Below are 11,470 nucleotides of genomic sequence, written 5' to 3' on the forward strand. Positions count from 1 at the left end.
AGTCTGTCTCATTATGAGACTATGGGAGTAACACTATCCAGCTTATGACAACACATTTTTGAATAAATATCGAATTCCAGACAAAACCGGCGGATATATGTGTCATATCCTTCTACAATATGATGAAATAGTAGTACAATATATTTGAATCCATAACTAAAATTAGGTGATCTCGATTTCTTGACTAACAAATATGCAAAGCATACTGTATATCCAAAGTTACCAACATTATAAAATGGGAAAAGGAAAAGGAAGTTAATATTTGGCGTGTAGTCACGATCAGTAGTTCAGTAATATTACATTTGGTGTATTCTATGTTTTGGTTAGAAGGTCAAAATTAAAATTCAATGAGTTTCCCCCTAAACGGTAGCTATCGTTATATTACAAACTAGCAATCGTTTCTATTTTCTAACCAATTTCAAAATAAGATTTATTTCATTGAACCGCGTGTGGCATATTATTTATCAACTGGTATAACTATATATAAACGCAATTCAAATATACGGTGTCCTGGTTTTAGGGGTTTTGTTCATTTTGATTGCTTCCTGCCCAAGCAACCAGCCCAGCCTCTGTTTTGTATAGGAAACACAAAATTTGAACATAGTTAATTACCTTACTTTTAGTTTTAGGGGAGAAAATGAGATTTGTAGATGATGACTGATGAGAGTGATGTTAAGAATACCTCGACGCATTCAGGCAACTCGCTATCTGTTGTTCTAACATGGACCTGGAGAGAGAGAGAGAGGGAGGTTTCGGGGTTGTGAATATTCTTCAATAGTTTTCAAAAATGCTATTGAAAGGACTGATACCTTTGTTACTCGTTGGCAGGCAGAGACTTTTCTGTGTTTGATGCAGGCGATAGCTACGACTGCAGCTGCAACAGTTGAGGGCCAAAAACAGAGTTGAGTGTGGTCGGATAGTGAGGTAACAGCGAATGATATGGCTTCCCTTTCAATTTTTGGATTGGCTCGAGCAGCTTTTAGGTAGAACCTGAGATGTATAAATAATAGTTATATGTATCTTTTTGCGTGGATATGTGTCATGGAGCATGATAACATAGTACGAACCAACCCCTAGAAACTCCTTTTCAGAAACATTGCTGCTTATAATGAAGGATAAGAGAATGAGCAACAAAGAATACCATAGCCTAGTGATACATAAAACTTAAAAGATAGATTCCTATAGATTTCCTTGGGCGAAAACGTTGTTAAAACCAGGAACTAAGATCTCCAAATATTCGTTCTCTTCAAAAAAATTCTGCTATTAATACATATCTCTGAGCTTCAACATTGAGAGATCAATGGATGTATAAATTAATTACATGCATTTGAAGAGAAAGATAACATTCACCTCCACAACCCATTGAACCATGATGGAGCGTATCCTGGAACAGTAAGCCTTAGCACAGTCCCGCATATATCCATGACTCCTCTCTCTTTCCCTTAGTCTTTGATAACTCTCTTCCACCTCCTCAGCATCAAACCTTAGCTAGCAGCTAAAACGAAAATGTATAGTTACGATTCATTCCAGAACAAAATTTCGGAGTCAAATCAGAACAGAACAAGTCTAACAATCGAGTGATATATATATATATATATATATATATATATATATATATATATCAAAACAGAATAGCAATCGAGCTATATTTCAAGCCACATCTTCAATCTCTAACCAAAAGATATGGCCACTTACTTCAGAGTGAATTTCTTCCTGGCCCTGGCAATAATATCCCAATTCGTTCGGAATTGTGGAACTACAGAACTGTTCCTTGAACTCGAGAATCAGAGGACGATTTTCTCAGAGAATTCACCACCAGAGTCGAAAAAATATCGACGGAATGTGATGCGTTTACGGCGAACAGCGTCGCCTCAGCCTTGCGCTTCATCTTAAAATTTCGAATTCGAATTTTGAAAAATGGAAGTTCGTTGGTTAGAGAGAGTGGGGCGATGCAGTTATGTAAGTTTTAAAGCCAAGAGGTGGAGAGTGAGAGAGAGATTCCTGCGGGGGTGGTGTTGTACGTGAACGACAATTTTGGATCATTATAGATAATTATTGCAACAATAAAACAGCTAGTTCTCACGCTAATTAAACAACTTTATAATTATTGCAACAATGAGGTCTCACGGTCTTAAGTCTTAGGCTAATTAAACAACTTTATAATTATTGCAACAATGAAACAACTATCCCTGCTTCTTGGTCTTAGGCTTCTCGGTCCTAGTACAAGAAAGACAAGGGGTAGGGGTAGGACCAAGAAGCGTAAGATGGGTAGCAATCTTGCTGATAGGGCTCCCTCCAATTGATAGACTTGACCAAAGCCAAAACGAGGTTGCAGTATAGAGCAGGACAGCTGATGCTGTGTGTTGGGGATGACACGAGAGGAGATTGTTGTCTCTTTTGTTCAAATGAACCAGAGCTTCCACAAAGTGAACATTTTCTGAGATGTCTTGGGTGATTACCAAGAGATTTGTTGGTTCATCTCTATGAGAAATTCCCCACATGTAAACATCTTGAAACATCATTTCAGTTTTGCCCTAAGAGAATCTGTAAATTAATTGAAAGAAAAATAAAATTAAATAAAAAGACAAACGTGGATCTTGTTCTAGTTAAGGAATCACATGAACCTGGTTGTTTAAGAGTGATGTTGAATGCTGCAAACTCTTCTGTATTGATATTCTCCCGAGTAGAATACGCAACTATCGAAATCCCACCACTGTAACCCATATCCTTGAGAGAAGATTTGATATTGGCATAGATCGAACCAGGATTGAGATCATTAGGGATTGGGCAATCATCCAGATCCCAGAAGACTCCTGTCTCAGCTCCTGGGATAAAAAAAAAACAAATACAGGTTTCAAAGAAAAATTAAGCAACTTGAAACTTGAGATCGATTTTTTTTTTTTTTAAACCAAGAGAATGTATTATAGATCAATTCCGTTAGATATCATTAAAAAAAACAGCCGAAAAATCGTGAATAAACAACTTACAATATAGATCGATCAGATGAGAGAGACATAGCTTACCGGAGAATTCCCTGAACAAGGAAGAAAACATGGTTCCGGCGGGGGAAGACATAGCTTCAAGGTTAGACTTGCCTGCGGCGGAAGACATAGCTTCAAGGTTAGATGTGTCGCTGCGGCGGATATAAGAGAGGCGCTTCTGGTTTTTTTTGGGGACGGATGATAGACCAAAATATATAAGAGAGGCGTTTCTTACAACTCTTAACAAACGGTATGCTTTTTTTTTTTTTCTTCTTACGGCAAATCAATTAGAGTTAATTAAAAGAAATGCCATGAACAGTAAAACAATTTAAGTTAAATATCATATTTGTCGAACCTTTTCCGCAATGCCACACCTCCTACTCGAAAAGACGAAAATAATCCTCAGACGCTTCACACGCCGTTACGCAAGTGAGAGAGAAGACGATCCAAATCCAAATTTATTTTTTATTTTCGATAATAACTCGTGCTCCCGGGACAAGCAATCTGGAACCCAGCCAGTGCGGCGAGCCGCAAATTCTGAAATCCGGCGAAATGGCATTCCTCCATTCCGTCGATACGATTACCCTGAAGTCCGGTGAAACGGAAAACCTCAAATCCGCATTGTGCAGTGCGGGTGACAAGTCCGAAACCAACTAAGAAACCGACCACAGGCCACCACTTCGGTTTGTTAAACTCCCCTTACACGGGCTATTTTACTGTTTCCGTAACTGAAAGATGTTATCGATTTATAACATTTTTATTTTGTAGATCTGGGACCATTCAAACTTCGCCTACTGATGACAACCAAATGGTCGAGAACGCAGACACTCTTGGAAGTGCAACAGTTCCAAAAGTTCCCAGTTTGAACAGCCGCTCTGCGTAAGTCTTTCCTGTCCATTGATATAAGTTGTCCATGGCATAAATGTTGTCAAAAAAACTTAAAATGTCCTTTGGAAATTCTGTTTAAAATAGTGAAGTTGTCCATTAGGTAAACTGTTTCTTTATAATTGTCCTCCGCAGATTGTGGTTATGAAGGTGTTGGTGAAGTTTATGCAGTTGGATCTAAGGTCAATGGTCTTTCTCCTGGTGATTGGGTCATTCCATCTCCACCATCTTCAGGTAGGAGGAATCTGAAACTTGGATTTCAGTTTGTAAAACAGTTTAGTTAGTGGTATCCACTTCTGAGTTTTTGAAGCATGATGTTGGAATCTGATGGAAATCACTCTGGAACTAGGGACTTGGCAGACTTATGTTGTGAAGGAGGAGAGTGTGTGGCACAAAATCGATAAAGCGTGTCCAATGGAGTATGCGGCGACGATCACTGTTAATCCATTGACGGCTTTAAGGATGCTTGAGGATTTTGTGAACTTAAATTCTGGTTTGGACTGTTATCTTATGTCTTTGATGTAATTGCTCCCTACTTGCTTTTTTTCTAATCAAGTAATCCTCTGAAGCAGGAGACTCTGTGGTGCAGAATGGTGCAACAAGTATCGTGGGTCAATGTGTCATCCAGTTGGCAAGACTCCGTGGCATCAGTACCATCAACATTATTCGTGACAGGTGAAATATATTTTGAGTTGAATCTAAGATATTGGTTACGAACAATCAAAGCGGCTCTTGTCAAGTAGACTGTCGTGTGGTACTGATTTTAGGGCTGGTTCGGATGAAGCAAGAGAGCAGCTGAAAGCTCTAGGTGCAGATGAAGTGTTTTCAGAGAGTCAACTCAATGTAAAGAACGTGAAAAGTCTTTTGGTAAGATTTATGTCTAGCAATTCTATCGCAGAAATTGCTGAGTATGTGAAGCTTTAACATATGTGTGTTTGTGGTCTAGGGTAACTTACCTGAACCAGCTCTGGGATTCAACTGTGTTGGTGGCAATGCTGCTTCTCTTGTGCTCAAGTATCTCAGGTAAAGTGAACATCTCCGTTTTTGCGTACTTTTAGTTGAATGAATCACCGCTGTGCTAAAGGTTGTTAATACATATATATGTCAGGGAAGGAGGAACCATGGTAACATATGGTGGGATGTCTAGGAGGCCAATCACTGTGTCAACAACATCTTTCATCTTTAAGGTAATGAATTGCTAGATCATTCGAAAAATTTAAACTGGCATCAGTGTGTCTTAGAGTAGTAAATTTAGATCTTCATTCATAGTTTAAAACGTACCCCCAAGTGCACAAACCGGTTTCTCTCACTTCAAATTCGTTGGGTGTCAAGATCTATGGCTTTTGTGCCCTGTGTTAAGTTTGATTGCCCTACAGGATTTGGCCTTGAGAGGATTCTGGCTGCAGAGTTGGTTGAGTATGGGTAAAGTAAAAGAATGCAGAGAGATGATAGACTATCTCCTCGGGCTTGCACGAGACGGAAAGCTAAAATACGAGTGAGTCCTTTTCTCAAATAAAGATTCTTAGCTCCCTTGAAAAAATATCTTCGGCTACTATATAATACCAATGGCTGTTTTCTTCTGCCAGAACGGAATTGGTTCCCTTCGACGAGTTCCCTGTTGCTCTCGATAAAGCTCTCGGGAAGCTAGGTAGGCAACCTAAACAAGTCATCACATTCTGAAGCTTCCTTCGTGTGAGCCATGTTAGTGTTAGCTATTAATGTGATAATGCATGATGTACTTTATTATACGGTATCTGCGTCCTCTTGTCTAATGTATCAGAAAACAATGAGAATGTAAACGTCATTAAAACCAAAATAAAGAAATCGTTATGCTTATGTTCAGATTGTAACTCCATGGTCATGTGTTAACATATTACTCTGTTCAAACTTTCAAATTATCAGAAGCTGACTTGGTTTCGAGGTGATGTTGGTTTTAACCTAAAATTAGAGATAAGATTTGTTCGAATCAAACCAGAGTTGTTTCACATCAGGTTTAGGTAGATTATAATAATTATACTAGTTTTTTTTTTGAACAAAATCTTATTATATAAAACTTGATGTCAAAGTTATTCATTAACAAAATCGGGTCACGTGTCAATTGTATCATTCAGATGTTCGACACATGTCAATTCCTAATTTATTAAAAAATTTAAAATTAAAATGTAAAAATTTAAAACCTACCATAAAAATGTTTTATATAAAATTAAAATAGAGAAAAGAAAACCTAATTTTATCTAAAATCTTTTAAACCTTTTTATATAAAAGTAAAATAGAGAAAAGAAAACCTAATTTTATCTAAAATCTTTTAAAGATTTCACTTTATTTAGTTGACGGTAAAGCTGAAGAAGCATTTTTCTACACCAAAAGTCAAGGCCCAAAATGCCCAAAAAAGACACCAAGTACAATTAAAAGTTTTTAAACCCTCTCCTCAAACCCTAATATGTACCGTTCTTCTTTTTCGATATAAACACGCCGCCGCCGATAGATAAACAACCCTAGATCTCTCGCCGCCGTTTTCATAGATACGCATTTTTCTACTCTCCGACGAAAGAGCAAGAAGAAGAAGGGGAAGGGTAAAAAGCGATGTTCCAAGAACGATGTTCTTCCCGACATAGCTCCTCTCGTCGCTGCTCCTCCCGTTGCTGCTCCCAAATTACCTAAAGACAAAAAAAAATAAGAATTAATATTTAATTTTAAATAAAAATATTTGTATATTCGTGAATTATATACAAATAAAAATTAACAATATATATAATTCGCAAAAAAAACTGAATCAACATTATTTACGATATATTTGTTATGTAGTTATTTCATAAGTACTAATTTTACCTCATGTATTAATCAATTTTAAATGAGTGAAATTTATAAAATAAAACATATATAAATATAAAGACATTCTCATCAAATAACTGAAGATTTATTCTCATCAAAAATACATTTATTGAAATTATAAAATCAAACATAAAAAAATTACTCATATTTTTAAATGATTTTTTTAAAATGATACATATTAATATTTGAAAATTTTTTAATCTAAAAGAAATTTCATCGTTAGACATTTAGTTTAGTAATCACATTTAACTATCTATTTCATCGCAAACCATAATTCACTTCTTCATGGATTAGAGTTAAAATTTTAATAACAAAAAAAAAAATATGAGCATCATATGAGATAATATGTATACTGGTTAGTATTTTAAATTTAACAATAAAAATAAGCACTAAAAAAATCAGTTCACATCCACAAAATTTTTGGAAATCTAAAAATATCCTAAATATTATTTTTCTATATGTCATAATTTCATAAGTAATACTTTTGTCAATTTTCATCAATTAACCAAAAATTCATTCCTACAAACTCATTTTTTCTATTAAGTTCATTATTCTTTCAAGGTTTTGTGTACTTACTTACAATAAAATTTTATATTACAATGATAAATACAATTTATTTCTGACTAAAATTATGTTAAATAACTTATGTTATTCTTTTTAACTTTTTTATTCATTATTTATTGATTCATATATATGCTTAACTAGGATTTCACCCGCAGAACACAGCGGAACTAAATTATAAATTATTGTATTTTAAATAATAATTTTTAATTTATTTAGTTTTCAAATTCTCAATTAATTAACTTTTTATCTAATTAATTTAGAATTTTGTGTAGAATTTTGTTCTTCTTCTTACATCTTATAAAGTTTATAACTTAATTACATTAAATTTGTTATTAGATAGAATATAAAATTCTAGATTTGTTTTGTTCTTTAGAATTAAACAAAAGTATATGCCTATATAGTATGTTAGTGTATATTTTTATGTGTATTTAATTTTATTTCTTTTTGGAATGTTAAGAATGTGTTATAATATGTGTAATATTTTGTAGTTCATATACTAAATAATTTATAAGTTAATTTTCAAAACTCTAATTACAAATGTATAGTATATATGAGATAAACTAATAGTTTTAGTGTAGGTTCTATAGTCCAAATCTGTCAGGCAACATGTTCAATGATTTTTAATCCGCAAAATTTCATCATACGAAATCCGTGAAAGTAAAAATTAGTTTTAAATACGTTGAGATCAAGGCGTTGAGATCAAAAATCAATTCGTTTATTGATTAGGTCGATTGTTTAGGAATTTTGTGTATGGAGAAAATATTGTTTTGTAAAATTGGAAACTTAAATTAATTAGAAACTTAATACTTTATGTTAAAGAGAGAAGTTCTGATTGTTTTGGAAATTTATTTAGGATGGGAAATCTTGTTTTCAAAAATAGAAACTTAATATTAATTAATTAAATGAAAAACAAATTAATGATTAATGCCAATGGCATGCTTGTAAATAGGTATGAACTTCGGGATTTATTTCATAAATGTCTCCAAAAATGTATGTATATATATATATATATATATATATATTAAGTTTTTTGTTTACACATGTCAAATTTTATTGAGAACACACGTATAATATAATAAACATACAATGAAAAATATATTATTTTTGTTAGTTTTTCTTTTTGATTTAGAAAAATATTTTATTTAAATATAAACATGTAAAATTATGTAAATATAATTAGGTGTCCTACTATGTTTATAAATATGTGTCAACATATAATCAATAGATTTGATATGTGTCATGATCTTGTTAATTTGATTTGATACATATCATGATTTTGTAATGAGTAACTTTGACATCATGTTTTATATAATAAGATATTTGGGTTGATTTTGTAATTTCAATAAAAAAGAGTCATTAACAAATCAATACTTATATACAATACTTCAAATAGTACTTTTTTGAAGTAAAAAATAGATGAATTTGTTGGAGGAAAACCAAACACCAAATTGGAACAAAAAATAAAGAAATGAATTGGAGATGCTCTCATCAAACAGAATATTTAATAGAAAGAATAGATTATTATAGTTTTTCGTTTTACATCTAAAAACGTATGACTTATATCCAAAACTACAAATCGTTTTCATCCCCAGAATTCCAGATCTAGAGCCAACGAAAGCGAACCCATGTATCTTTCTCTCTATCTCTTTCTTGCATCACGGCGATCCTTCTGTCCGACGAGAACTCAAGGAATCAGAAGCAAACAGAGGATTGTGGTATCATGTCACCGCCCATCACGTCATATTGCCGCCGCGAACATCAGCAAAGGTAAGTCTCGCCTCTTATTCCTCGCTCCTTTCTCTTTCTGCTTCGTTACCCTGTTCTAGGGATCAAAAAGAGTCAAAAGTAGCAGCCATAGAGAATTAAATGAAAGAGTGTTTAAGGTTTATTGTGAGTGTAGATGTGATTGCTTATGCATAATCGAGTTTTATAGGCAAACGATTAGGTCGACCAACACATCTTTACACCTCCAAAAAATATCTGATTAAGCAAAAAATTAGGGAGATAATAACTATATTGGTTTTTTATGGAATTTTTATGGGATATGATATATTTTGGTATTTAATTCTGTTTCTTTTGATTAATTTAGAAAATAAATGATTGGTGGGAATCAAGAAGTTTGAACACAAATCTCGGTTAGGATCATCATCGAAGATAATAAAATCTCTGTCTATTTAATATTTATTTTTTTAAGATAAACTATTAGGGGGAAATATTTGGGAATCAAGAGATTTGATCATAAATCTAGGTCGTGATCATCTCCAAGGTTAAAAAATCTGTCTCTATTTAATGTTTATTATCTTAATATCTTGAAGACAAAAATTTAGATTTCAAGTAGGTTTGGACTTTAGTAGGAAGGAGTTATGTCGTCGAACCCAACTTACCAATTTCAAAAAATTAATTTAATGGCATTTTTTGTAAATAAATACCAATTCCAGGATTTTTTTTTATAAATGTCTTTGAAAATGTATATATAGATTCCATTTCAATCTCTTTTGCTCATACAGATTTTATTATTTGTTTCCTCAATAAAAAAACACACAAAATGAGAAGCTTTCTCTACCTACTCGTAGTAGTGTCCCTCTTCTCATCATATGTTAACGCATGTGACCGATGTCTTCTTCTTTTTTAATTTTAATGTAATGTTAAATTATATTCAAAATAATAAAAAAAGTTTTTTACAACTTGTGCAACATGTTATTGAAAAGTAATATGGTTTAAAAAACTAAGTGAGAATCAAGAACGAGAGGAGAACCAGGCTTGCAAGCCTTTGTCATATCTTCTATCCCCTAAGAGTAGAAGAGATAACAACCGATCTCTTATTTGTCTATCCACTGTTGTGATTATACGAGCTGCTGGATTAGGAGACTGTCCGTGCCGCCTTTGTGACCGATGTCTTCACAGTTCTAAAGCATCTTATTTCTCATCTGCCTCCGCTCTCTCTTGTAAACATTCCTATCTTCTCTCATTACTTCTTTTAAAAGTACTTGTTTCTTTCTTTTCTCATGTCTTGATGTGTTTTCACAGCCGGAGGTTGGGCTTATTGCTTTATGGCTACCATGGCTACCAGTTTCTTCGCCGGACACATTGCGGGAGCTATACCTTACATTTACAAAGATGGTGCTGGCTGTGGCGCTTGCTTTCAAGTCAGATGCAAGAACCCCAAGTTGTGTACCAGTAAAGGAACCGTTGTGATGGTCACAGACCTGAACACGGGAAGCCAAACCGATCTTGTCCTTAGTAGTAGAGCTTTTAGGGCTATGGCTAGGCCTGGTGCTGATGCTGACAAGTATCTTCTCACACAAGGCATCGTCGACGTTGAATACCAAAGGTTCCATTCTTGAAACACCCAACTTCTTGGTTTTTTTATGGTCACTTGATTTATTTTGGTACTAATAAAAACATTTTGGATATGAAAACAGAGTTCCTTGCAATTACGGTAAAAGGAATTTGCACGTGAGAGTGGAAGAAGCAAGCAAAAAGCCAAACTACTTGGCAATAAAGCTTTTATACCAAGGAGGCCAAACCGAAGTGGTAGGCATCGACATTGCTCAAGTTGGTTCGTCACAATGGAGTTACATGACTAGAAGCCACGGAGCCGTGTGGGCTACTGACAAAGTACCAACCGGAGCTCTACAGTTTAGGTTCACGGTGACAGGCGGCTACGATGGCAAAACAGTTTGGGCGAAGAGGGTTCTTCCGGCCTCATGGAAAGCGGGGAGGATCTACGATGCCGGGGTTCAGATCACCGACATTGCTCAAGAAGGTTGTGATACATGCAGTCACATATGGAACTGAGTCAACTGACTCATTACAATTCTATTTATTTAGGCAAACAACAAACAAGTACCATTCGATTATATATTAGAATTCATTTATACGAAACAAGAGGACGACTAAGAAGATCTATATATATGTTATATGTACACGGTACACTACTCAAGAACCAAAGTTCATTCTAAAAAAACTAGAGTCATATCATTGCAATATGCAAGCAAATTAAAGAATCCGACAAGAAAACAAAATAACATAGAGTCGTCTACATCTCTTAACTTGTACAAGCTATTAAACACGCATATTGGATGCAAATGGTTTTCAACTAAAAAAAAAAATGAGATGAAAAAAAAAAATGAGTGGAATATATTGTGACAACCATTTTGGTTGACAACTATAGTGAGGAAGATGAAAAAGAAAAAAAAAATTATTAC

At 34.2% G+C, this 11,470-nt stretch overlaps 3 protein-coding genes across 3 annotated transcripts; 2 read left to right on the forward strand and 1 right to left on the reverse strand.

Moving 5' to 3' along the window:
* Positions 2,077–3,221, reverse strand: LOC104780412. Its single transcript, XM_010504907.2, has 3 exons — positions 3,024–3,221; positions 2,625–2,825; positions 2,077–2,544 (listed from the first exon to the last, which is right to left on the reverse strand). Exons 1-3 carry the CDS (start codon positions 3,109–3,111, stop codon positions 2,519–2,521), a joined length of 315 nt encoding a protein of 104 aa, XP_010503209.1. The 5' UTR covers positions 3,112–3,221; the 3' UTR covers positions 2,077–2,518.
* Positions 3,534–5,700, forward strand: LOC104783816 (probable trans-2-enoyl-CoA reductase, mitochondrial). The gene is made up of 10 exons (XM_010508917.2): positions 3,534–3,622; positions 3,750–3,841; positions 4,002–4,100; positions 4,216–4,359; positions 4,439–4,541; positions 4,634–4,733; positions 4,813–4,889; positions 4,975–5,053; positions 5,243–5,361; positions 5,453–5,700. Exons 1-10 carry the CDS (start codon positions 3,534–3,536, stop codon positions 5,544–5,546), a joined length of 996 nt encoding a protein of 331 aa, XP_010507219.1. The 3' UTR covers positions 5,547–5,700.
* On the forward strand, positions 9,751–11,074 carry LOC104780411 (expansin-like A3). The gene is made up of 4 exons (XM_010504906.2): positions 9,751–9,868; positions 10,130–10,207; positions 10,290–10,593; positions 10,685–11,074. The coding sequence occupies exons 1-4, from the start codon at positions 9,808–9,810 to the stop codon at positions 11,058–11,060; spliced, it is 819 nt and encodes a 272-aa protein (XP_010503208.1). The 5' UTR covers positions 9,751–9,807; the 3' UTR covers positions 11,061–11,074.

The sequence above is a fragment of the Camelina sativa genome, chromosome 4, assembly GCF_000633955.1.
Source record: "Camelina sativa cultivar DH55 chromosome 4, Cs, whole genome shotgun sequence".
NCBI classification, from domain to species: domain Eukaryota; kingdom Viridiplantae; phylum Streptophyta; class Magnoliopsida; order Brassicales; family Brassicaceae; genus Camelina; species Camelina sativa.